Source organism: Diabrotica undecimpunctata, chromosome 7, assembly GCF_040954645.1.
Source record: "Diabrotica undecimpunctata isolate CICGRU chromosome 7, icDiaUnde3, whole genome shotgun sequence".
In the NCBI taxonomy this organism is placed as follows: domain Eukaryota; kingdom Metazoa; phylum Arthropoda; class Insecta; order Coleoptera; family Chrysomelidae; genus Diabrotica; species Diabrotica undecimpunctata.
In genome coordinates this window covers 6,100,575-6,128,573 of record NC_092809.1, presented here as the reverse complement: position 1 = coordinate 6,128,573, position 27,999 = coordinate 6,100,575, and the positions used below count along the sequence as shown (strand labels likewise).

Genomic DNA, 27,999 nt, shown 5'->3' with positions numbered 1-27,999 from the left:
TAGCTACATGTCCAGCGTATTCCCATTTCAACTTTAATGATTTTTGCACCACATCGGTGACTTTGGTTTTTTGTCTTAACCATGTGTTTGTTTTCTTGTCCTTAAGTGATATACCCAGCATTGCTCTTTCCATCGCGTGTTGAGTGACTCTAAGTATATTCATATTCTTTTTTGTGGTTGTCCATGTTTGTGCCGCATAAGTTAATATCGGAATAATGCATGCATCAAAAACTTTAGATCTAAGATGTAATTGAATTTGTTGATTTCTGAGTATATAGTTCAGTTTACCGAATGCTGCCCAAGCTAACTTTCTTCTTCTTTTTATTTCTTCAGTTTGAATTTCCCTATTTAGTATTATTTTTTGTCCTAAGTATATATATTCTTCAACTTTTTCTATAACTTTATCGTTAATTATTGTCACGGTGTCTTCGGAGTGCATGACTTTTGTTTTGTTTAAATTCATTTTCAGTCCTATTTTAGAAGATTCGGTATGTAGTTCTAAAAGCATGGTTTGCATTTCTTGTAGGTCAGTAGCTATTAGGATTATGTCATCTGCAAATCGTAGATTACTGAGGTAGCGGCCATTGATGTTTATTCCCTTATATTTCCAATTTAGGTTTTTAAAAACGTCCTCCAAAACTAAGGTGAACAGTTTGAGTGATAAAGTATCTCCCTGTTTGACTCCTCTGTTTAATGGTACAGGGTTCGTGTGTTCATTTTCATTTAGGTAGTATGTAGCTGTAGCTTGGTTCATAGTTTCTTTTATTACAACAACAATTACATATATAAAAATGTTTCCTTGTATACAGGGTGAATCACCACTAAAGGAACGAAAAATTACAGCGAAAGAGTAAAAAAAATTTAATTTATTAGTTTGTAAGTCGATAAAAGCTACATTTTAAAATTATTTTAAAATATACAGGGTGTCGCAATAAATTTCGGCGTATCAAAGTTATATTTTATCTTCTTATTCTTCTTCCTCTTTATAAGCAATCCTGCTTGTTCATTGGCGGATTGATACTTCTATGAAAAGTTGTCACTCCAACTTTTGCGCGGTCGGTCGATACTTCTTCTATCGATTAATGATTTATCGCTTGTTATTTTGACCATACGAAGACGAAGACCCGGATTTGGAAATTAGACAAATGAAAAGGTGCTACGAATACAAATATTTGGGAAGTATTATCTGCAGTAAAGGAACAACGGAACGAGATATAGACTATAGAGTGCAACAAGGCAGGAAGAGTGTTCAAATTCTGAATTCGATACTTTGGTCCAACAAAGCTACTATGAAAACTAAAATGACTATCTACAAAGTAATTGTAGAGCCCATTCTTACATATGGAGCAGAATGTTGGCAAATGACAGTAAAAGGAAAGAAAAAAGTTGACACGGTTGAAATGGACTACCTAAGAAGAGCTTGCCGTATATCAAGAGTAGAACGTATACCTAATTCTGAAATTAGAAGAAAAACAGAGAGAGTACATACAACTTCTGAAAGAATAGAAACTAGACAGTTAATATGGTATGGACACGTACAGAGGATGGACGACAACAGATGGCCAAAAAGAGCTATGGAATACAATCCAAGTAATAGAAGGAAACGAGGAAGACCAGCCAAGTCTTGGATACAAGGTGTTATGGAAACCATGAAAGACAGAGCCATTGATGAAGACACCTGGAGAGATAGAAAAAGATGGCGATCGAAATGCGGGAAGCGGCAGAAGCTGTAGGATCCCTGCTTATATGTATGTATGTATTTTGACCATACATGTCTCCCCCATTCTGCTTATGTGATTATTCCATTTTTGCATCGCCGCGCTTCTATCGTCCATAAGCAATACATGGCTCTATCTCCGCAATGTTATTTTCTTAACCTGGAACGCTCTATAGCACGTTTTCTATGGACAGACTAAATAATTGAATATCCTTCTGAAATAAAAAGAATATTTTAAATTGAGTATTTTACGTCTTTCAATGATCGAAGTCAAAATTTTCTAGAATTCATGATGGGCACGTGACTTCGGCTACATTTCACCACTCACGGCGCTTGATTTCGGATGAATAATTTCATTTAATGCCAGACTATAGTTATTTCTCAATTACCATACAAATTTATTAAACATGATACATTTTATAGAACACCTTGGAAGCCGGAAGAAACAAACGTATTACTTGACTTAGTCCAAGAAAATTTAAAATCTGTAAACGGGAATTTAAAAAATTGGACGACGATTACAAATCATTTTACCGGCAGATTTAAAAGCAAACGGAGTTTACAGAGTATACAAGGTAAGTGGCTCTCTTTACGTCGTAAATTAGAGAAGAAAATGAAGATGAACGTCCCGTTAAACACATTTGATAGACGCGTCAAAGAGTTAATGGATCAAATGAACAAAAACGGAGTTGAAACAGAAAAAGTTTTTCAAAAACAACTGCTGGTGCCCCGGAGCAAGACCCTTAAAAGTTCCATTGTTTCAGAAAAACCGAAGATTACGAAAGAAGGTAAGTGTAACATTCATGTGTTTTGTTTATTTTTGTCCAACTTTTATCTAGCGGTATTATAAAGATTCGAAAGTTAGTTACATTGCTTATAAAAATTCCTTCTTCTTCTTCGTCAGTGCCTTATCCGGTCCGGATGTTGGCGATCATCAAGACTATCATTGTCAGAGGTTTTTTACCCACGAGATACGACGGCGTCCCGGTTCTCTCCTGCCAAATACTTTACCTTGTATAACGAGTTGAACAATTCAATATTTTTCTTCGTTCTGCATCACGTGCCCGAGGTACACAAGCTTACGTTATGTCACTAAATTAAGCACTTCTTTTTCTTTTCTCATGCGCTGTAGGACCTCAACGTTGGTGACATGATCCACATACGATATTTTTTTAGTATCCTGTAGATCCACATCTCGAAGCTTCAATCCGCTTTTCTGTGGCTTGCGACAGTGTCCAGGCTCAAGTCCATATAGTAATACTGGAAGAATGTAACACCTCACTATCCGCATCTTGGTTCCCAAACTGAGATCACAGCAAGGATCTCAACTTGATAAATGTAGACCGTGCCATTTCAATTCTGGATCTAATCTCTTGAGCATAGTCCCATTGTGAGTTGAGGGTAGTTCCGAGGTAAGTGAATCTGTCGACTCTCTGGATCTCTTCGCTACCTGCCATTAGTGCCCCGGGATCTAAATTTGCACGGCTGACAAGCAGAACTCCTTCACACCAAATTGTTATTAGTGACGATTGAAGTAAACTATAGTTTTTTTATAAATTATTATGGATCGAAAAATTGTGCCTAATAATTTGCTTGATGTGTAATACGATAATTAAGCTGGGTAGGGTATTTTTGCATTATTTTATTTTTTTATTCGATAGTATAACTCTTCAAGAGTATCCACTTAAAATTGATGGAGTTATAGACATTTAAGACTGAGTGAGCGAGGTGAGTGAGTGATTGAGTGCAATGCCTACTTTTTCGCATTAGAGATGATGATATATCTATGTACTATGCTTTACTGTAGTGCTAATCTCATACGCTGTAGGAACATGTTAGAGGGTTGAGAATTATGTTTCCCTTGAGATATTGTATATTCCAAACACTGTGACTTTTGGGTAGCTTTTTGGGTATGATTTGAAGTTAGATTCTTTATACCACCAGATTCATAAAAAATATGTTAATCAAAGTCTTATTCTAGATATTGTCGAAACACCCAAAGAGGAAATCAAGACACCACCAAAAATCAGCTGTGAACAAGAAGTTGACTCGTATATCGATCTTGATTCCTACAACTACGTTTCCCTGGAAGATATACAGCAAAGTACGTCATATGACATACCGGAATTGAAACCCACAATATTTGATAATAACGACTATAAGTCGGTTTTATTAAAATCCGAGGGATCCATCGAATCCGATGAGAACCAGGTCAGTACTAGTACGAGGCTGAATTATGTAGATCTCGATGACGATGATAGCAACGAATATACAGGCGGAAGTGGAGATTATGTAGGAGCCGATGATTTATTGGAGGTGAGGTTCTATTTTTATATGTCAATTTTTAAGGTTTACCTAACCTCAAAATTGATCACATGTGTTTGTTATGCTTGTAATTAATTTCCCTAAAATATTTGCATACAGAAAAATGAAGACTTTTTACAGATATTATTGTTCAAACTTGGTGTTTTTGAACCAAAATGTATGAGGTTATATTGTGAAAATGAAATCTTGTAAAAAATGTTTAAAACAAATCAATGATGATCAAATTGAGAAAACTTCTAGATATGATAGCTTCCTTGTTTTCCATTTTTCCCGAGCCAAAAGCTCGGGTCTTTGTGCAAGTGAGCAGAGAGCTCTTGTTGTTTAAAAACGGATTATTTTGTTCTTATGCGAATACTGTGTGCTTTTCTCCAAAAAATTCCTGTTTTAACTAACAAGTCCATTCAACTAGAGGAGCGAATCAAAGTCTTTAAAATAGGAGCTAGACACGGTTAAGCAACAGCAGTAGCAACTGATGTGGAAACACAAGTCATATTAACTTTAGATGTACTACTAGAATTCTTACAGACATGCCTGTTGTATAAAACACCATCATACAAACTATGACAATTTCTCTCCTATTAACAGAATTCAGACACTGCGAAATGACAATCTTATGATCTGGTGGATATAAACTATATAAGATTTAAGCACTCTTTGACTGAGTATGATAGAGATCGAAGATTAGTGACCTTTAACTTGGAGTATTCATTTCATTTTTCAAGATTTTTAGAAAAAGTTTTAGAGAAACTGTCGTCTTAGTTACTACAAAAGTATAACCGTTTCAGAACACACCATCAGAAAAAAAACCACCAAATTTTACTCGAAGACCCAGGTAATTAGTGAAACATCGCACTACTATCTTCGGTTGTTCAGGAAACCATTAATATCCAAGAACTCCCGTCAATTTTAGTTGTAAAGGATAGCTGCACGAAATCTCTACCCAGATGTAGTAAAAATTTCGATACACTTCAGATAAACCCATGTAGAGCGCGAGGCAACACAAAGCTATACGAGGGTGGATTGATATAAAACTAGCCTTTGATAGAAAAAACAAGTTTTTTGGAATTAAATCGATTTATTTCTCAACATAGTCCTCTTTTAGCTGGATACACTTAGTAAGACGATGTTCCAATTTTTTTATCCCATCCGAATAGTACTTTTGCTCGATCTCTCCGAGCCATTTTTTTAGGTTTGGAAACAGGAAAAAATCGCTGGCGGCAAGATCTGGGGAATACGGTGGATGTTCAACCAATTCATAGCCCAATTCGTGTAATTTTGCCATGGCGACGGCCGATCGGTGAGCCGGTGCATTGTCTTGGTGAAAGAGCACTTTTTGGCGTTCCAAACCGGGACGCTTTCGACGCAATTCGAATCGATCCAATAATGCTGCGTAGTACTCGCCATTGATTGTTTTTCATTTTTCCAAGTAGTCGATGTGGATGATGACCTTCGCATCCCAGAAAACAGTCGCCATCACTTTGCCGGCCGAATGTGCACTCTTTGCCTTCTTCGGCGGCCCGTCGCCGCGTTTGCGCCACTGTTTCAACTGTTCTTTGGTTTCCGCTGTGTAATAATGCATCCAGGTTTCATCAACGGTGATAAATCGCCAAAAAAAATCCTTCGGATCGCGCCGTATCATCACCAAAGCGTCTCCGAAGTGGTCACACGCTTTTTGCATTTGATCGATTGTCAGCAAACGCGGCACCCATCGCGCGGATAGCTTTTTCATGACCAAATGATGGTGAATGATGTTGTGTACGCGTTCGTAGGAAATGTTTAGGAACTCTATTAACTTGCGGAGCTTAATTCGACGATCTGCCCTAATCATGTCATGGACTTTGTTGATCATTTCCGGCGTGGTGACTTCATTTGGCTTCCTGGGACGCTCATCAAAAACCTCACCATAAATTTCTTCCAGGTCGGCTTTGATTTGCACATTCGTATTACCCTTTTTGTGGAGGAACTTAATCACCGAACGATACTCGACTTTTTCCATTTCTCCGAAAACACAAAATTTGCTTGCTTTTGACGGCTGTAAAAACCAAACTAATTGTTTTTAAAACTTAAAATTTTGACAGACGTCATGTCATGTATCCTCGTAAATAACGGACATATACGAAAAGCACCCTCAATTAGCGAAGGACAGCTTAGACTGTCGCGCTCACCTTTTATGTTTGCTGCAGTTGCAAATGAAGCGCTAGAAAGAAATAATTCAAGACGATGACCTATAAGCCCGGAAAACAATGTTTCCTTACAAAACACGTGCAGTCAAGATTCACACTCCTAAATGTAATCATTTTTTGCCGAAGCAAAACGGAATGGCATAGAAAATTGTTATTCGGGTTTGACAATTCTTTGTGTGATTTTTTTTTAAGTCAGTTATATATTAAAAAAAATTAATGTATTACTAAACATAATTTTATTATTTTTTAGGCTGACGACGTATTTGAAGATGAGACGTCGAAGATACTGTAATGAAATAGTGATAGTTAAAATTAAAACAGACTAGTTTTCTTATTTTCTAAGAATGTAGCCAATTTTGCTCATTTTGACTGTTTTAGTGTTTAGACATGTTAAAAACGTTTGTCTGTTAGATTATTATATAAAAATATATAATTTTTATTATATTTTAGAAATTTTCGAATTAAATATTTTATTTACATTTAAAAAGTGATCTATTTTCAAAACCTTATTAATTTTGTCAATATTTTAAAAAAGTAAGACTTTCCTCCATTTTGAGAGACCTAAAGAACAAATTAATACAGTTGTTTAGAAAGGATTTAACACATTCTTCAAAAAATGAGTATATGGCATTAAAAATATACACAAAAACGGAAAGAAGGACTTCATGATAATAGTTACTGAGATTGGCAGCCAACAGTATAAGAAATACTATTTTATTGGGAATAAGCCGCAATTGAAGGTTAAAATAATAAGTTTCATCATCATCATCATTTTGGCTTTACAACCCTGTGTGGGTCCTAGCCTCCCCAAGAATTTTTCTCCAGTCGTCCCTATCCATCGCCTTCCTCCGCCAAGCACGTATTTCCATATTTCTCATGTCTTCATCGATGTTATCTAGGAATCTTGTTCTGGGTCTTCCTCTTCTTCTTTGACCAATAGGTCTATCAAGGAGCGTTTTTCTAGCTGGGTCGATTTGCTCCATCCGCATTACATGGCCTACCCACCTCAGACGTCCTATCTTTATGTGTTTTAAATAATAAGTTTACTTGGTGAAAAATTCTTCTAATAATTTTATTTTATCTGACTCATTTATATTGACAATTCAGGCATACATTATACATTTTAAAGTAGACGTCTGAGTTGCGTTTCTGGGACGACTTTATTGTAAGATAGTTTATTCGATTACATGAAATCAACTTTAACTTAAAAATATTCGTCAGAAAAAAATCATAGCATGTAATTTGTCTTTAAAAACACAACCACCTGCCATGATGACAGTAAACTTCTCCTGTTACTGATTACATAGTAAATCATTAAGAAAAAACCAGAAAAAAACCTCATAATACTATCTCAACATGGTAAGTATTTGGTCTTACATTTAGTTTACTTTCAATAAACACCAAATTCTGATTTTATATATTTGTTATTTAAAAAACATACTGGTATTTTCCTTGTATTCCTCTTATAACTTCCTCTTTCAATATGGGTAACCAGATCCCACTGCATTCTGCTGAGGAATTTGCGACATAATTGGTCTCATTGATTATTATAAATTGATTGATGATTGAAAAAGTTCAAAAACGATTTTAAAGATTTCTATATGCAAGGAAAAATAAGCAATATCCATAATATGTTCTTACACAGGGTAATGTTAGATTCATTTCAGTTGCAGTCACTTGCCACTACAAGAAACAGTCATTATGTTTATATACTTATTTGTTAACAGGGACGTTTATCAAAAGCAATATAATACTTAAAATTACCAAAAAAGAAAAAGTAAATAGTTTTAAAACAGTTTTTAGAAGTAAATAATAAAATGTCAGTATAAATAATAAAGTTAAAAAGGCATCAGCTGTTGCAATCTGGCAACTGGTGGTTTAAGGGTTCTGACACTATTGCCAAATCTATCCGCTAACCTATCAAAAGGCAATTGTCAAAAAATGTTCGAATAATTAACCGCAATTACTATAAAAAAAACAAATGATAATTCAATCGTGTTTGGTATAAGCTGTTGCTGAATCCATAAATTAATTAATAAAAATGTACGTTTTAAAAGCTTTCTCTCTTGGTATTTGAAGCATACAACATACATTATAAGGATATGGCAACACTGCCAACGCAATAATTCGTTCTATGAAACGTAATTGACATGTAATTTTTAAGGATTTTAGAAAAAATTTACAGATGTGCAAGACACCCTTTTCAACTACGTCTAAGATGCTCTTTAAAATTACATGTAAGATACCCTTTAGCGTTCGTAATCATAGATTTATTCTTAGAAATAATTGACATGCGTGTGAGACACCCTTTTAAGTACGTGTAAGACACACTTTCGCGTTGGTAACAACAGAACATAAATTTGTTCTGAAAAATAATTGACATGCGTGTGGGGCACTCTTTTGAAGTATGTGTAAGAATGCCTTTAACAGTGATAATCACAGAACATAGATTTGTTTGAGGAATAATTAACATGCGTGTAAGATACCCTTTAATATTGATTCCCTCTATTCGTCAGCGAATAACAAATGCGCTACTCCACACTTATGCAGGTGGGCCAAATATATACGTCATGCGTGTTTGATAGAACCAGAACATATACTCTGGATAGAACCAAAATGGACGTGGACGTGCCACCAATACTTTTTGTGTAAACACAAACTGGCTAAAAGACCGCGTAAAGACGCTGGTGGATGATAACAAGTCATTTTCATTTCATTCCAAGCATCGTTATTCTTTGTTTTTACCAGATTAAAGGCTGCCTCTGGTATACATCCAGAAATCGCATAACCTTTTTATTTATCCACACCATTTCACAGTAGACACACCACAAATTAAAGCGTAGTAGGTACGATAGTTGTATTATATAAACACACAAAGTCGAATACATGCTCCAAGAGTAACGAGAATTATAAAATAAAGTTTGATTAAGATAAATAGCGAGACAACCGCAGGTACATCATGTCCTTTGAAATACGCCGACAACTTTACGGATAGGTATATTTGCTTATGCGTGCGAATAAAGCAAATAATTTACGAATGTACCCTCCACACTTCGTCTTATTCGGCCGAATATGGTGCAATACGAATAACACATAGCGAGGTGTGGTGCCGCCATATAATAATAATCACAGAACTTAAATTGTTTTAAAGAAAGTTTTTAGAGATCCTTTATATCATTTAATAAACGACAAAATACTTCATGACTAAAAGAGAGTTTAACGGTAGAGGTAGGTGATTTGTGTCCTTATCCATAAGTCGACTTTACACTACATGACAATATCATATGAGATATCTTATGATTCCTCATTTCTATGTATGATGTTTTAAAAAATCATGTTTACAGTTTACACTGAATGATAAGTTGTGATTTATGATATGAGCACAGCACACTTGCACCTAGCAGTGCCAGTCTCGTGTTAAAGAGTAAACGAAGATTGGTTCATCGCCTAGTGCCAGGGTGCGTAACTATATAATACATGGCGGAAGATTCAAAAGGTACGTAAAATTAACTAGGATTGTAGTCATTTTAAAGTAAGAGAAAATCAATATAATCCTAAAATAACAACAAAAATTAGTATAAATTACTATTTGTGGGATTTCTTGTTATCTTGAGGTTATATTTATTTGCCATTACATTAAAATTCCAAAGTGGTTAAAAAAATTAAAGAATAAAATATGGAATAAAATCTTAACATATATTACAAGAAATATTAATAATACAAGTCAAGTGTAGTATAATCTGGTGTTCTTAATGATGTGACAAGAACTTTTGAGTATTCAAATAATTGTTTTGTTATTCTAATGCCAAGTTTTATGTGAATGAACACAAGCCTATAATAGTCTTGGTCTTCTTACCTAGTCGTGGTAAAAACAAACTTGGAACTGCTGTTCTCTTAGTGCCCCTATGTCCAACTTTGATTATATCCTTGTCTCTTTAATATGACTAGCGCATACATGAAAATTGTTAAGTTTCTGTTGCAGCATTCTCTAATTTAGGGCTCAAACAGCATTACCCATTTATCAAACATATACATAAATTTCGTGAACTTGGAAAACGGTATTGCTTGCTAGTAGTATCCATGCAATCTGGAACACAACTTTTTTGTTTAGTTCTTCATGTTTTCATTGTTATTTCATGTAATGTGTTCGATTTCATAATTAAAAATCGTCTTAAAATTGTACCTTTTTGTTCGGTGCCTTTTTCACTATTTATTTGACTTTAATCAAGGTTATTAAAAGACAGGTTACATGGTAACCCTGACATTAACAGAATTAAATATGTCTACGTGACGTCACCCAGCGGGTAAATTTTAAGAATTATTTGCGAACAGAATAGGATATTATAGGACATAATCTAAGATTTTGTTGTTAAATATGAGCTAGTGTTTTAGTTTATGTTTATATCTTGAGATATAATGTGTTTATAGATATCATTGAGTGTTTTTTAGTATATAACTTGAACCTAAAACTCTGCTACGACTGTTAAGATACATTTAATGTAATTACTATTTAAATGAGAATAAGCCACAATTAAAGGTTAAATTAAGTTTATTGACGTTTCAATTTCCACTTCGGAAATCGTTCTCAAAATACAAACATTAGTAAATTATTTTATTTACTAATGTTTGTATTTTGAGAACGATTTCCGAAGTGGAAATTGAAACTTCAATAAATGTAATTTAACCTTTATTTGTGGCTTATTCCATTTAAATAGTAATTACTTTAAAATGCCATAAGAAAATAGCTTCAGAACGATATTAAGAAACCGTTATGGGCCCAGCGTTATTCAAAATTTTCGGAGATTGGAAATTCTATACAAGAAACATTTAATGTGGTTGTGTTAAGTACTTACTTACTGGATTTTATTTCTACTGTTTTTTATAGTAAAGGTAACATTGAGATTAATGCAAGAAAATGTTTAACATGAATTAATTAATTCAAATTTTTTTATTGATTTATATCATCATTATCAGTGGCATTACAGCCCGTTATGAGCCAAAGCCTTCTTCAGAAAAATCTTCCATTCGCCCCTGTCTCCGGCAAGTCTTCTCCATGCTTTAACTCCGATGGATTTTAGATCATCCTCTATGTTATCTTGATACCTAAGTTTTGGTCTTCCTCTGGCTCGTCTTCCCACTGGTCCTCTTCGGTCGAAAATTTTTCTGATCGTTGCATCTTCATCTCGCATTGATTTATATGACTGGTGGAAATATTTGCAGTGTGACAATCTGCTACAATATTTCAAAAAAGTCCAAAGAGGATGGAAGGAATTTAATATTTTTTATATTCCCAAAAAATGTAAAAATTCAAAAGCAATAGATCGTGTCATCAGAAAGTTATGCGGTACTGTGTTAATAAAATAGTTGGTAGTATACACTTTTGCATGGAAGATTATGAGGATGCTTTAAAAGCTAAACTATTAAACATACAACCTAAAAAGCCTGAAAAAAAATGCTAAGTAGGTATAGTCATATAAATGTTCAGTAAAAATGTGTCAATTCATTGACTTTGAGTTATTTTTATATTGAGTTTTACAAAAAAAGTAAAAAACAAACAAATTCCATTAATAATAACTTAATTTAATTGTGGCTTATTCCCATTTAAATAGTAATTACTTTAAAATGCCACAAGAAAATAGCTTCAGAACAATATTTATTTAGTTGTAATTAAAACTTTTAATTTTAGCAATTCAATCGTTATTTTTACTGCCAAATAAAAAAATGTAAAAGAAATAAGTATGAGATCAAAACGCATAGCTAGGTAAGAAAACAAAGATGTTGTCGAACATATAATTTTACAGAATACTAAAGAGGGGCAGATAAAAGTAATACAAACGAATACTCCTACTCAGCATATTGATTTACCAGAAATACCTTCATATGACAAAGAATCAGAATCAGATATACTAAAAATAGAATTAAGGAACATGAAAGAAGAAAACGTGAAACTTTAACAAAAACTTCTAAAAAAAGAAGATACTGAAATCAATCTTAAATCATGGATCAGAGACTTGAGACAGCTAAACTGGAAAGCCAAACTAAGTTTGAGGAAAAGGCAAAACATATTTTTTAAATCAAGTAATGTAATCAGATGTTTTTACATATGTTGAACTTTCTTATATATAAATATTCTTATATATAAATATATAGTTGAATCTCTTTTTCAGCATGGTTTACTTGTTTGGAACAATTTACAATAATGCACTACATGCATTATTCCCAACTCAAAATTATGTATTCAAAATAATTTAAAAAAGTAAATTGTATTCAACCCATTAATAATATAGTATATTGGCATGCTTTAGTCACATATATACAAAAGAATCTACTTCTAATTTAATTAAGTAGTAGTGTTATTCTACTACATATATTTAGTTGCAATTATTTTCTACAATTTCTGTACCCCTGCAGGTATCTCCCACATTTGTTAAAGATTGAATGAAATAAATAGTCATTAAAAGTCCAAAAGTATTTTTTTTTTTTTTAATATATACATAGATTAATATATTTTCAATCATTGCTGCTTTTCGAGTTCATTTCAACCAGTAAGGTGAATGAATTTGAATGTAGCATTCATTCCTGCCATTAGATACTCGACGCTGATTGGGGTAAAGATACCAGACAACCTGTCTATTTACTAACCTTGGAGTTTAATGACATAAAGTGAAAAACTGACAACCACAGCACACTTCTATCAGGATTTGTGGTGACAACGAACATTGCGCAGGAACCAGACTAGCAATGCCACCAAACGGAAGGGTGCACAAATAAAAACGTGCGTTGACCTTGGTTGTTTATGAGTATATTTAAAATGTCATTAAGATTAGCGACTTTTAGCAGAGTATGGCTATGGTATGGCTTGACCAAAACCACCTTTGATCGTTATTTCCATAAACTACACTACAATAGTAAAAGTAGCTTTGGCTTGATGCGAGACACTTAACAGTGCGGTAATCCATTTTTGTAAGAAAAGTTGCCTATACCGTAGTAAGAATTGATTTAAAATTGACATTTCCTTCAAAGCTGATACAATTTTGACACAATTTTAATATTATTGTAGTCAGGTAGTATTTTGTATTGTTATGGTTATGGTTAATTGGTTAATTTAGTTTTTAACTTTCGCAATGAGTTACATAAAGGGTAAGAGCATATTTAAAATACTAATATATTTTTTAAATAAATTATGTTGTTTTAGATTCCTACACTGAAAGCAAGAAAAGGAAAATTGATAAAGATGGTAAGTATAATTTCATCCAATCTAGTATATGAACATTATTTTTTATGAGCGAATACTAAACCTGCTCAAATTTATTAGCAATGCCTGTGATAGATATGATATTACAGAATTGAGTGCCATTCTGTAACCAATATTCTATAATACATTTTTGTTCTAATAAGGATTTTAATTTAAGGATTCTAGAATACTCATTTGATCTGTTTAATATCGAAATTTAATTTTAGAATTATTCTTTTTTCTATATTAAATATTCCTGTGTAAATGTCTTATATCTGAGGGGTGTAACAGTTACAACAGTTTATTAAAACTTGTTATTAACAATTAATTTGTTTTAGACATTGACACTGATACAAAATTCAAGATTCCCAAAAAGAAAACAGAAGATACTGACAGCAGCACTCAAAGTAATTCACAATTTATATATAATGCTGGAAACTCAATAGCTGATAACTCATATTATGAATATAACAATAAATATGAACAAGGGGAATGGCAAAATTCTACTGCGTATCGTTCAGAATATAATAAACTATATAATCTCACACCTAGCGCAGTAGGACCTATAACTCAAAATATTTGTGAAACTTTATCTAGTATTAAGGAAACACCCAAAAATTATCAGAAAGACATATGTAAGTAATCATTTTTTAATAATATATAATATTGACATTTGTACTCCCTTCTCAGAAACCGTTTTCAAAATACAAATTTTAAAATTAAATTATTTAAAAAATGTTGTTACATGTTTTTAATGCCAGAACTGTTACTTATATATTACTTTTTGTTTTAGTTAGAGAAATTGCCCCTGATATCAGTGATCCAACACTTCCAAAGGAACTGAAAAAACAATTCCAACCCTTATATTGTAAACTTTGTGCAGCCCATTTAAGTAGTAATGTAATGGCCAAACTACATTACAGATCGAAAAATCATGAAAAAAAGGTACTTAAACAATTCAAATATATGTCCATTTTGCTCTATATGCATTGTATACAAATTTTGACCAGGTCATGTTCAATCCTTTTTGTACAGTCACCAATAGTGTTTCAATGGTTGAAAGAAGGTTAGGAAATTGAGTGAATGAACAAAATAGGATATTGTCTGATCAAATTTAAAGCTGATCAAATTTAAAGGACATATGAAAATTAATTGTTTTTATTTATTCAACCAATTGTTGTCTAACTCAGAAAATAAAAATATAGGAACAAAGGACTTAGGCCCTGAAAGTCTGTATGAGGTAATTAAAAAATATATTCATGAAGCGGCAAATGAAGCACTGGGAAAAGTTGAAAATCGGAAAAAATGAAAACCTGAATGGTTGTCAACGGAACTAGAAGAGAAAGTTCTCAAGAAAAACAAGCATATCACATATGGCTTCAATCCAAAGATCCTCAAGACAGAGAAATATACGCTAAATGGAATAGAGAAGTTAAAAAAGACGTGGATAAGGCGAAAAATATAAACTGGGAGGCTAAGTGTGATGAACTGGACAGATTTATGGGTGGAACAAAAGTGGCGCAAGCTTGGAAAACATTAAAGCAGTTTAGGAAAAATGAGAAAAATGAAGACAACATTTCTCTCATAAAGTTAAATGAATGGGAAGAATATTATACGAAACTGCTGAAAGAGGATAGAGTAGAGTACAGATGGGAAAAGATAAGGGAATTAATAGACAACAGAGACGAAAGACAGGAAATCCCTATAATAACATTATCTGAATTGACGGAAACCTCAAAAGAGGTTAAAAACGGAAAAGCCGCAGGGCCTGGAGACATTCCCATAGAGCTGGTTAAATATGGGCCGACTGCACTTTTAGAATTAATAGTAGACCTTTTCAATAAATGTATGTGTGGAGACCAGGAAATTCCTAAAGATTGGAATAAATCTTATATAAGCTCCATATATAAGAGAGGGAATAAAAGAGACTGTTCCAATTATAGAGGTATTAGTGTGACGAGCTCTGTGGGCCGGTTCTACGGCAGAATATTAAAGAAGAGGGTTGAAAGACAGATACAAGATATTGAAGAACAAAGCGGCTTTCGTACCAGGAGATCCTGCCTTGATAATATATTTATCCTACGACAAATAATTGAAAAGCGTGTCGAAAGAAGTAGAGAGACCCATTTGGTATTTATAGACCTTGAGAAAGCATATGATAGTGTCCCGTTAAAGAAAATGTTTGAGGTCCTCAAAAGGTCCGGATTGGATTCGACGTATATCCGAGCGATATATAAATTGTACGAAAATGCAGTTAGTTGTGTAAAAATTGGAACCAGAACCTCAAATGAATTTAAAGTCACTAAAGGCCTAAAGCAAGGATGCTGTTTGTCACTGACACTCTTTAAAATATATGTCCAAGAAGCATTGAGGAATTGGAGAAATAAATGTAGATTTATGGGCATCGAAGTGGGACAAGAAACATTGTATACATTGTTGTTTGCAGATGATCAGGTGGTGGTTGCAACCGATGAGGAAGATATAAATTATATGAATCGACAATTATTTGAGGAATATGCCAAATGGGGGCTTACTGTAAACATAAGCAAAACAGAATATTTAAAAATTGGAGGAAATACCACAGATCTGAGGCTTGAAAACGCAGTCATAAAAGGCTGCAACCAGTATAAATATCTAGGAAGCATCATATCAGCAGATGGCAGAGTTAAGATAGATGTACAAAACCGAATAACCCAAGGGAAAAATGCATCCGAATACTGAATTCATTACTGTGGTCTAATAAAATAAAGATGCATACCAAACTTCGCGTATACAGAGCAATTGTAGAACCAATTACCACATATGGTGCCGAATGTTGGACGATGACAAAGAATGAACGAGATAAAGTAGACGTTGTGGAAATGGATTATCTTAGAAGGTCATGTCGAGTATCGAGAATGGAAAGAATCAGGAATGAGGAAATACGAAACCGTACAGGAATTAGAGATACTCTTTCAGATAGAATACAAGGAAGGCAATTACAATGGTATGGTCACGTGATGAGAATGGAGGAGGAGCGGTGGCCAAAGAAAGCCTTAATGTATGTTCCGCCAGAAAGAAGGAAAAGGGGAAGTCCACCAAATTCCTGGAGAAGAGAAATTACAAAAACAATGCAATATAGAGGCTTAGAAGAGGGAGATTGGAGAGATAGGAAAAGATGGAGGCTGAAATACGGGAAGCGGCAATCGCCGTAGGACCCCCGTTATATGATGATGATGATGCAACCAATTGTCTGGCTAAATAGGTCCTGAACCTAAGGCCAAAAAAACTGCAATACATACAATCCAATATCATTTAAAACTACAATATAACTTTAATATAAATTTGATTCTAAATAACACCCTGAATGCTCATATATTATCTGATCACACTTTCAAAACACCTATCACTTATCACGAAGGTCTTGTTACTTGCAAGCAATTTTTACGTTCTTCTTTCATCAGTTGCCAAAGATGTTGGTATAATTTGTTTGTTTTGTACTTAAACTATTCTCTGGGTGTATCCCCTGACCTGGGTGCTTTCTTACTTTTCAGTTGTTAACATAAATTTTGAATTTCTTCGCTTGTTAATCTTATTGAAATACATTCTTGAAATTCTACTCTATTCTCTACTAAAAGTTCTTTGAAGTACTCTTCTCAGTCTTCAGGCTTTATACTTTATCATGTGTTTATTCTTTTCTTTTTTTATATTCCTATACTAACTTTGGGTATATTAATAGTGACCGATTTTTAGGTAAGAAAGTTCCTATTGGATTATGCGGAATCCACTAATACCCCAGTGCACAAACGAGCAACTGTTATATCGTCTGCAAAACCAGAGAAAGAAGCAGATCCCAAATGGTATCATTGCGTTGAATGTGACTTACCATTAACTGGAAGGATGCATGCCGAATCACATTATATGGGGAAAAACCACCAAAAGTAAGTATGAACTACTTTAATTAAGAGAATTTAGGTGAAATATTTATATTTTGTTAAAAATCTGCTTTATAATTGAGTACAATTGAACATTTGTCTTACCTATTTATCTATTTATTATATGATTTTTCTTTGTTAAAAGACAGAAGTTTTATTAGTATACAGGGTGCAGCATTACTGCAAGAAAGTCCAATTACTCACTTCTCGTAAGAGATGCCAAAAAAATTATTTAAGTAAAAGTTGGAGCACAGGTAGTATCATACTCTAAAAAAATTTTCAAATATACAGGAATGCCCATATTTAAGGAGTGGAACAAACTTATCTTTTTTATGGAACACCCTGTATATTTTGACATTTTTGGACTCTTCTCAATATTCTCGTTTTTCAATATAAGGTTTGGCAGTGTTATACGAGGTAATTGAAAAGAAAATTACGTTTTTATTATTAATTTCGTAGCAAAATTAACACTGTAGAAATGTAGAGATTTGATATCAAAAAATATATTTGTGTTCAAAAGATTTTCAATATAGATTATATATTAGTTCAGATTAGTGAAATAGAATAATTTGTATATATTTATGCATAAATTCAAAGCTTAAATTGTTTTTAATGTAACTTATTTTTTTTTAGAGTAGTTATGGGATACAAATTGCCTACAGGTAGTGGACATTACAATAGTGAAGGAAAATGGGTTAGGAAAGGGTAAGTGGTACTAATTCTAATCATCATTACCTTTATCTTGATCAATATAGGGATTCAACTTTCCTAATTTGATTTATTTTTTGTGCTATCCATTGCTTTTGACCCAAGAAAGTGACTTTGTTAAGTCTTACTTACTGTCCTTTATTTCCAGGCATTTAATATATTATTTGTTTATTCCATACCACTTTTCCTCAACAAGTCTCACGTTTACGTTTATTTAATCCGTTTATTTTTGATCAGTTGCTTGTAATATATTTTTTTGATTGTTTGCATTTGATTGGTTACTCCAATACATTTCGGGACGTCCAAGTGATGTTTTTCCTTCAAGAGGACTTCATCCCAAACCAATTTTATAAGTTTCTCATCATGCAGTCTTTGTATGTGCACTGCTCACCTTATTGATTGGCATTAATCTACGAGATAAATCATTGTCATTGTAAAGTTCTTTTATTTCCATCTTTGTTCTTATTCTATACTGGCTTGTGGTCATATGATGGCAACATTATCATATCACATTTGATATGGCAACATGGCGTCAAACAGTGTAGGCCTGTTGGAATGTTGGAATATGCTTTTAAGTCAATGCCATGTAGAAAGTGTAAAAAGAACGTTTTAAATGGTGTAAAGTGCAGAATTTATTAGAGCTGTTTCCATACTGGCTGTGCAAGAAATCATAGTGAAGTTACGTTTATTGCTAACGATGTAATCACATGTTGTACTAAAAGTGTAATTAACAACATAACTTACGCTGACCCAAATATTATGTTGTGCAGAAGATTAACACATATCTTCAATACAACAGCCAAGAAATACAATATGATAATATCAGCAGAAAAACCAAATTTATTTGGGAGTCAATCTGCACAATCATTACATATGTAATGCTATAGGTAAGACATAGCAGAAAGAGAAACAGAATTAATAACAACTTACTAACAATTAATAAACAACTTTTGACCTGTAATAGGAGTATAGTAAATGAAGGATTGAATCAATATTTTGATGAAAATGTATATTTTTATTTTCATATATGTATGAAAGGAGTTGAATGCAAAAATTTTTTTACACATACTCTGCAGTAAAATTCATTGTTTATTTTGTTATTAATATAATAATACAATACCAATTAAAATGCAATATTCATAAGTATTTAAAAATGACAATAATATACATAACTTTTCTACTTAAGCATATATGTTTAATTTACCATGTAATAATATTAATAAAAAAGTTCTCCCCGACTGGCAATCGAACCCCGGTCTCCCGCGTGACACGCGGGGATACTGACTACTATACTACCGAGGACATGACACAAACGTATTTCAAAATTGACAGTTCTGGATCATACAGTGATTTATTGAGATTATTATTTTGAAATACAAAAGGCTAATATAATTATGAACATTTATTAAATAATACAAAACATATCACATAAATGATAATATTAATAAATATTTTATTATATATAATATTATATGTATATATATCTTTATATAATATATATATTATATTAAATTATAGATACAAAAGGAACTCTCTTACTCATTATCTTACATATGTAATGATTTCGCAGATTCACTCCCATACAAATTTCCAACGTGGAGCGCGCGTATAGAAGTATAACTTCAAAACAAATTCATGGGATATATCAGTTTCCAAAACATATTGGTATAAAATTCCATTACAATGTTGCCAGTAGTTTCGGCACATTATCCATCCATATCATATCATAGAAAAAATGTTTTTAAACTAAGTAAATCCCAATTATTTTCCAGTTCTTTACCTATTATAGAGAGGGCGTTTTTCGTAAACACCCTATATTAATTAAATATAATTGATATTCAGATCGTATCCTATTAATTCCTTCAGGCTACCTTTAAGTTGATCCTACACATACCTGAACACTTTATCATCTTCTAGTTCATCGGTTGACGACATCTCTTTACTATATAGATCTAAATATATAGGATCCATTTGTTATAAAGTTCTTTAAGAATGTATTGTTCCAAAAATAATTTAGAAAAAATATTAATAAAAGTACATACTTATTCATTCACCAATATTTTATGTAGCCCAAGAAAACCGGTGGTTCTCAAAGATGGCGAAGACGGCTTCGGACAGGATTTCCGAGACAAAAAACCCGAAACGGCCGTGACTTCCACAACTACCGCAACTCCCAAAACATCTCAACCGTCTTCGACTCCAAGCAAGTTCAGATGTTCGGTCTGTGACATCGGAACTACGTGCCAAGAACAACTGAATATTCACTTTCAAGGACAGAAACATAAAAAGAAGTTGCGTCAATTAGGAATCACTGATCCTAATATTATAGAAGGTACTATTAGTGATCAATAATTATTTTGTTTAAATAAAAATATAAAATATAATATCAACATTATAATTCTTAAGAGTTAACTTAGCTGTTTTATTTGTTTGTCTCTTTTTCAATTATTTTTGACATAAATTTTGATAAGTTCACATATTGTATGTCAAGCATGCGTTGGTTATGTATAAAATGAGATAAGTTTTCTAATAATTCTTGTAAACCAAGTCTGGGTGATTCAATGTGGACTAAGATTTACAATTATAATCAATTATAACTAGAAGGAAACTCGGGAAGGGAAAGATTGCGTCTATGACTAGTATGAGCTGATACAATAAAAGAATTTGCGATAATACAAAATGTTTAAACTGTCTCGGGTTCGCTGATGATATAATACTAATAGAAACAATTAAGTAACGCATGAAAATTTTCGTTAAAAAGTGGTGAATTAATTTGTTTATAAGAGTTTTAAACAAAATTGAGCCGTAAACGTTGGCAGTTTGGTTAAGGTTGATCTGCACCCCCCAAAAGACAAACTACTCATTCAAAAAATTGGAAAAAATTTAAGAAGGTATATGTGATAACTAGAAGTATTTTGACAAATTTAGAGAAAACTTCATGTTTTCATTTTCGAAAAACTCAGAAATCTACTTTTTTCCTAGTATAAAGCGGGAAAACAACATACAATTTTGTTGATTTTCTAACAGAGACTACTAAGAAATACTTTTGAATTTTTTGAAAATTTTTGAATGTACAGTTTTGTCACAATGGGAAAAAATAATATGTTACGGCTTATAATAAAGCTACCGGTAAGAAACCGGACAAAATTTAAATAACAACGTATATAAAACTGTAAAAGTGGAAAATATTTGCAATAAAACGTTAAATATTTTTTTCCTAAACATATGAAAAATCTCGTTAAACAAGAATTATATCTTGAACTGCCGCCATCAAATTGTGTTTTAGAGAGATGGCTCCATCTGAAACATCGGGAGTTTTCAAAATCAATTTGATGGTGTTGACCTTGAGCTGAAATTGAATCGGAATGGCGAACAGAAATGGGATGTTCATAAATCCTATTTTGGATTCTAAGATTTGTTTGGCCTATATAGGATCGGGGACAGTCTGCACAAGGAATTTCATAAACTCCGTGCTGTTCATTTGGAATGTTGTCTTTGATTGATCGGAAAAGTGAAAAGTTTTTGTTGGGGGGTAAATATTGTTTTTATTCCTCTTGATTTAAGAATTTTGTCGATTTTGTTAGTGACACCTTTGATATAAGGAAGAAAATCTTTCGTATGATAAGGATATGAGTCTTTGGATTGAGATTGAGTGAGAGATTGATGTCTGTGGATGCTCCACACAATGAGACGACTTAACGCCTTTGAAATGTGGACCTATAGAAGAATTATGAGGGTTTCCTGGGTAGATAGAGTTACGAATAATGAAGTACTGAGAAGAATAGGTAAAGAGAAGGAAGTTGAACTTACAATTAAAGAAAGAAAGCATGAGCATGACCAGGCGTATAGAATACGCCTGTTCTTCCCATTCATTTTTAATTCATTTCCACAATATTTAATTTAATCGTAATGTTTTTTTTATTTTAGGGGATCTTACGGAACTTCCGGCAGATTTACATTTGTACAGGACACCATCAGGAGACTACTACTGTCCTTCTTGTAATATAACTCTTAGTTCGGGAGTTCAATTTAAAATACACATCAGGGGTAAATCGCATTTTAAGAGACATTCTCAAAAATCTTAATGAAGCATAAACCTTTATAGTTTATCGGATGCTATCTAAATAAGAGTCACTTTGTTAATATTATATATTTTTTTACTTGTACAAGTGATACAAAAATCATCAACACAGTAAACTATATTATATTTTTATTTACTTGGTAGGTCAGTCAGGATTTAAATGTTTTTTTTATAGAAGCAACATATCAACTATTTTATTCACTATTGCAAGATATTTTGTATTCAAAAGAATTTCAATCGTTTAATTCTAAATTGTGTGTCTGTCCTGGAATTAGTGTAGTCGAAACTGATGCGGAAAAATGTATGACGGATTTAAATTCTTCATTAAAAAAATTTTTACTTCTCGTCTAAGATCTCGTCTCGTCTAATACCTTCGCCGATCTGTTTAATGGATAGAAATTATTTGATAGGTAATTTAGTATGTTGAAAATTATAAAAAAACAAGTTAAATTAATTAAGTAATTATAGTCTGAACTAAATTCTATCGGGCACCTCTTGTTTTTTTTATAATTTTTAATATTCTAAATTACATGTCAAATAATTTTTATCCATTAAACAGATCGGTGAAGGTCTTTGTTATATCGGATCCTGTACTAATATTTACTCGTAAACTATTCATCATCTACTTGAAAACGTGTCCAAACGATATGTAATATTTGACATGACATTTGACTTTTGAAAAGTTAATATTGTCGCCTCTTTTTGTTTAAATTGTAGAATCTCGCTGACAAATAATGTGACACGGTTACAAAAAGAATAAATATTATAATTTATTTAATACAGATTTAATTACATTAATAAACTTGTTAGTGAAAGTGAGTGCTTTTTGACTCTTAATAGAATTATTGAAAGTTATAATTTTTTTGGAAGCCATTAGTAATATTGGTTAATATTACTAATGGCTAATAATTAATTAATATTAGTAATAAACTAATTGTTTAGTTTTATACAATTTTACTTCAAATTAAATTACTTTTAAATTGAATACGCAGTTGTTGATGATTTTTATAGATTGCTATGAATATTATAAAAAATATATATAGTAAAAGCTTTAAAAAGACTATACATGTAGGCATAAAAAATTAAGTATTTTATTTATTATGGTAATCATGAAAGTCATTGTATGTTTGTTTATGTAGGAAAATTACACTATTTATTATAACATTATTAATATCTTTTAAAAATTGAGCCTTACAATACTCTTTAGGACAAAATTATCGAAAAATGTCATTGTCACAAGAAAATGACTTCAAATTATTGAAATAAAGTGATGTATGTGCTAATGTTATTCATGAGATGGAGCTATTAATTTAAATGATTGATCAACAAATTAAAAGTAGTAGTTATTGAGGAGATTGGAAATATCAATGTGTTTTAAAGAGACCAAAATTTGAATTTAACACGTTCCCTGCCATGTTGGTCCGATGGGACCATCGCTGATGTTGCTTCAATAGGCCACGTTGGTCCAATGGGACCAACGCAAGTTTTGCATTAACAGGCCATGTTGGCCCTATGGAACCAACATTTATTCCGATATGTACCGAGCCGTTGGTGTTTATTTAGTATTAAATAACCATGGGAATGGACCAACGAGGCCTACAAGCTATGTGCTGTATACAGAATTTGTGCGTTTTCTGGAATATGACAAATGTGGTCATACAAACATGTTTTACAGAAAAATACAAACAGAAAAATCAAATAATGTAAAACAACCAATAAAAAAAGTTATTTAAGTTCTATGTAATTCTATAAAACAACCTATACACAGAAAAGGTTCCTTTTCACAGCTTGTGACAAGGAACAACACAGCTTGTGTCCCTGTCTTGCTAGTGCGTCAACTTAACCCTATTGGTCAGCGCAATATCAGCAATCTCTTGCACTCGAGAACCAGCTTAGAGCTGACTTTGGGCGCTACCAAAATCCTCAGCACTGCTTGACTGTCTCAGCAGATAGAGATGGTCCTGCCTGACCAAGCCCTATCTATAATCTTTTGAGCACATATCAGGATCGCAAAGATATCGGCGTGAAAATCTGATGCATGGGGGCCGAGAGCCTGGTATTAAAAATATAGTAGATAATACGATTATTGACATTTGCTAAATAGACCTCTCATTAACGTTGGTTGAATCTGTGAATGACATCAAACAACTTTGTCTTGAACCTTAATATCAGATGCAAAATTTGATAAAAAGTATTCTGGCTCAATTTTAGTTAAAGATTTTTACTTTAATTGTAACTCGATATCTACGATGTACATATATCTAAAGGTTAGCCAGTAGTACTACCGTTGTATAATTTTGTCCGTATTGCGAATTAACAGGGTAAACACATGATACATTTTACAATGTTCTGTATTTATGGCTGAACATTCATGTTGAATAATATGAAATTAAATAAAACACCGTTTTTAATCTCCACATAGTCAATTTGACTTTACTAAACTATCAGTTTCTTTACAAGAATGATAATTTTAAACTGAGTTGAATTTGTAACGGTAAATTTTTTCGAGGTTTATAGACTTTTGTCTGGAATTTTTTACTGGAGCTTCGTTTACAATTACGACATATATTATCAAAAGTGTTACAGCAAAATCGTAGCAGTCTGCGGCTCACTAATGTTTCTTGAAAACATCAACTCAAATTATTAAAAAAGAAAAGTTATTTCGAATCAAAAAAACATTTTTTTATAATTGTTTAAAAATTGTTAACAAATAAATAATAATAAATAAATAAATGGGTTGCATGTAACATTTCCATCGAGAAAAATCTCAATTTGTTACGACGTTTATTGAAGAAGTATATATTTATCATAAATATTTGTTTTACAATAAAAATTACCTCTAATATGACTAAAAAAAATTGTTTAAATACTTTATATGATTTAATTAACAATTTATTTGTTTAAATAATACATATTCGTAATGTACGTAAAAAATACATACGAATTAAAAAAAGAAACGTCGAAATACATAAACAATAACCAGAGATACAGTTAAAAGCTCCTTGCCCCTACAACGCTTCCGTGAATTTCAAATCCGGCCGATTTTTAGGACCACATTTTGAAGCTTTGTGGACGATTCCATTAAAACGAAATCTTTTTCGAATTTTGCACATTAAAACTTTAAAGTATGTTATTTCAAATGACGCTAATTAGATCTCTTAATTGTTATAAACAAAGCTGCTGTCAATTTTTAAACAAAAGGGACTAACTTTGTCCCAAATTATCCTAAGACAACATTTTCTTTTTTAAATTTGTAGAAAAATGCGAGCTTTCCAAATATGATTTATATCCAAATTTTTCTACAGACAACAGTTAAAAAGTTGTTGTAATTGTTTATAAGCAAAAATCGATGTTTTTGCAAAATGATTTTGCAATATTTAAAATCTTTTTTCTTCAGGAAACTTAGGTTTTTGTTGCAGAGGTCCATACTACTTAAAACAACTGTCGTTTGCCTGGCCGGTTCAGTGTCACGAAAAAAATGTTATTTCCCTAGGGTATTCGCTATGTGCAAGTATAGGGGATACGAGAAACGATCGTCCGCTTGCAGCGGTGAAATATTGCAACTTTGATAGCATATTTCATAAGTAGTTATTGAAGAAAAGGGGATTTCGCAAATGCTATGTTATAAATTGTAAAAATACAACAAGAAATAGTAAATTCAAGTTCTATCAGTTTCCAACTTCTAAGCATAAATTAATAATGCAATGAGAAAAGTGGATATATATATCATAATAAAGCAGAAGTAAGTAACATAACCCAAATTCTGCATTCTTACGCTCGATTTCGTAATAAGTTTGACGTGAACATTAAATTAAAGTTCACTTAAAGTGTAAATTTCAAAATATAAAGTTCACAATTTTTACAAAGACAAGTTTCATTAAAGAGAACAGATTCTAAACAACACAAAATGATAAAAATGTAATTCTAGCTAACCGGAGATATGCTGAAACAGTAGACGCGCCTTCGGCAATGTCCTACAACTATTTGCATACACTGCTCGTTATTCACTATAACTTGTATGCACATATTACAATAATTATTGTAATAAATAAACAAGTTTAAGTTACTTTATTTGCAGCTAATATAAGACTAAAATATTAATAGTGCTAACACCTTCGCTGATTTATGCCACTAGATGTCGCTCTTCGGAACTTGCACATAGCGAATAGGTACAAACAATACAGAAACGATCTTTGGGCGTTGTTGATAAAGAACCTAAATTATTACATTTTAACTATTTCTCTTTGATGTGTTTAATTACAAATCCATGTGCAAAGTGCTATTCATTATTATTTAATTAGTTATTTGCAGTTCAAGCGTAGTATTTAGTACATTAGATCTTGAAAGCGGCTATATGCAATTAATAATTGCTAAAATATGAGATTCGGTGTAGCTGTATAATTTACAAAGTAGTACACAACTAACTGATACAGGAATGTAGTTCAGAATCCAAGTTGGGATTATAGACTGGTTATTACTAGCAGAAACATAAAAGTAACTATTCTTAATATAATTTTTCATTATAATATACTATATTTGTAGTAGTACTGCCAAAGCTAATATGTTCATCTACAGCAAACGCACATTATACCGGATTCCTCCGACTAGCAAAATGATAGGAAGCTCGGTGTTCATTCAGTAGCGTATCTGCGAAGTATTAATGTTACATACATGCGCTTGCCACTGCTTCATTACAACGATTTACTGAAGCATTACCGCCAAAAAGAGATTTCACAGAATTTTCGTGAGAACACTTCATCATAATTGTAGTTTGCTATAGTTTAATTTTTAATGGCACAATTTTAACCTTTAGAGATGCTCTAAACGTCAGTGTAATTTTAAATAAAATTCACTTTTTTTTTTCATACAATCAACTATATCAGTACCACTACATATCAGCTCAGTTGTACCACTACAGATGTATATTTAGATGCATTTTTTTGTTTTTTGCAATGTCATTTTAAATCACTTACTTGTATAAAACCGTTTAAAACGTAAATATTTTGTTACTACTATTTTTTTGTTATGACAAAAAGTTTTGCTAATATCAAAGTGTGTGGCTGTAAATGTTTTTATTTAATGTTAAATAATAAAAATTAAAAAAAGGTTATGGTTTTTAAATTCATTTCCTGGACACTGCTTATCATGCGACACCACCAAAGAAGTCTCCATCCCAGAGCTTTCCAAAATTATTCGTACTGTTACGTCCTTGGGACTTTGCTATTTTTTTGCTACGCCCCCTCAACCCAACCCCCAATACTACTTACCAATTTTAGTACTAGCCTAGTAACAGGTTATAGTTATAACAAAAACCTTATTTGAACATTTGTATTTATATTTATATATTTTATTAGAAATTAAGAACGGATTCAAAACATAGGCACAAACAAATGAAAAGAATATTTATTTATGTAACTGACTGATTAATGTGAGGGACGTGCTTGCTTTTTTGAGCACAGCTTATGGAACCGGGGTTCCAGTTTGAAAATTGCCACTCTCATTTCCTTTTCTAAATATATGTTTGAACTGTACTTGTTTTCATTACTGCAACTGCAGAAAAGGCCGTTTCGTACAAGAACGAAGTCGCAAATGAAATAAAATCTTCAATGCAGCAGTGCTGATGGCATGATATTCATGAGAAAGTGAGCTCCAAAATTCCAATTTGTCCTTGTCATATTGAAGCTTTAGGCTGGAAACACAGGACCATTCTGTCAGTTGTTCTTCTTCCTCTGTTGAAAATGTCGATGGCGTGGATAACAGGAAAAGGTTTTTGATCTGGTCATATTGCTCCATATCTTCGGGAAAATATTTCTCAAAGTGTTCGCCCAATGATAACA

General features: G+C 32.4%; 2 protein-coding genes across 4 annotated transcripts in view; both read left to right on the top strand.

Moving 5' to 3' along the window:
* The window catches only part of LOC140444929 (uncharacterized), a 56,981-nt gene extending 50,269 nt beyond the window's left edge, over nt 1-6,712 (top strand). For both annotated transcript variants that reach the window (XM_072536633.1, XM_072536634.1), the window contains exons 11-13: nt 2,141-2,505; nt 3,699-4,033; nt 6,476-6,712. In XM_072536633.1, the coding sequence (XP_072392734.1) occupies nt 2,141-2,505; nt 3,699-4,033; nt 6,476-6,517 (742 nt within the window). In that variant the 3' untranslated portion in view covers nt 6,518-6,712. The remainder of the gene's footprint in view (nt 1-2,140; nt 2,506-3,698; nt 4,034-6,475) is intronic.
* A 6,376-nt stretch (nt 6,713-13,088) lies between these two features.
* On the top strand, nt 13,089-27,251 carry LOC140444927 (zinc finger matrin-type protein 4-like). Of its 2 annotated transcripts, XM_072536631.1 has the most exons (8): nt 13,091-13,365; nt 13,421-13,462; nt 13,798-14,094; nt 14,253-14,404; nt 17,192-17,379; nt 18,007-18,078; nt 20,151-20,413; nt 22,009-27,251. In XM_072536631.1, the coding sequence occupies exons 1-8, from the start codon at nt 13,350-13,352 to the stop codon at nt 22,164-22,166; spliced, it is 1,188 nt and encodes a 395-aa protein (XP_072392732.1). In that variant the 5' UTR covers nt 13,091-13,349; the 3' UTR covers nt 22,167-27,251. The 2 variants fall into 2 exon arrangements, with proteins under 2 accessions (XP_072392733.1, XP_072392732.1); XM_072536632.1 differs by lacking the exon at nt 20,151-20,413 and having other exon boundaries at nt 13,089-13,365.
* The last annotated feature ends 748 nt before the right edge of the window (nt 27,252-27,999 follow it).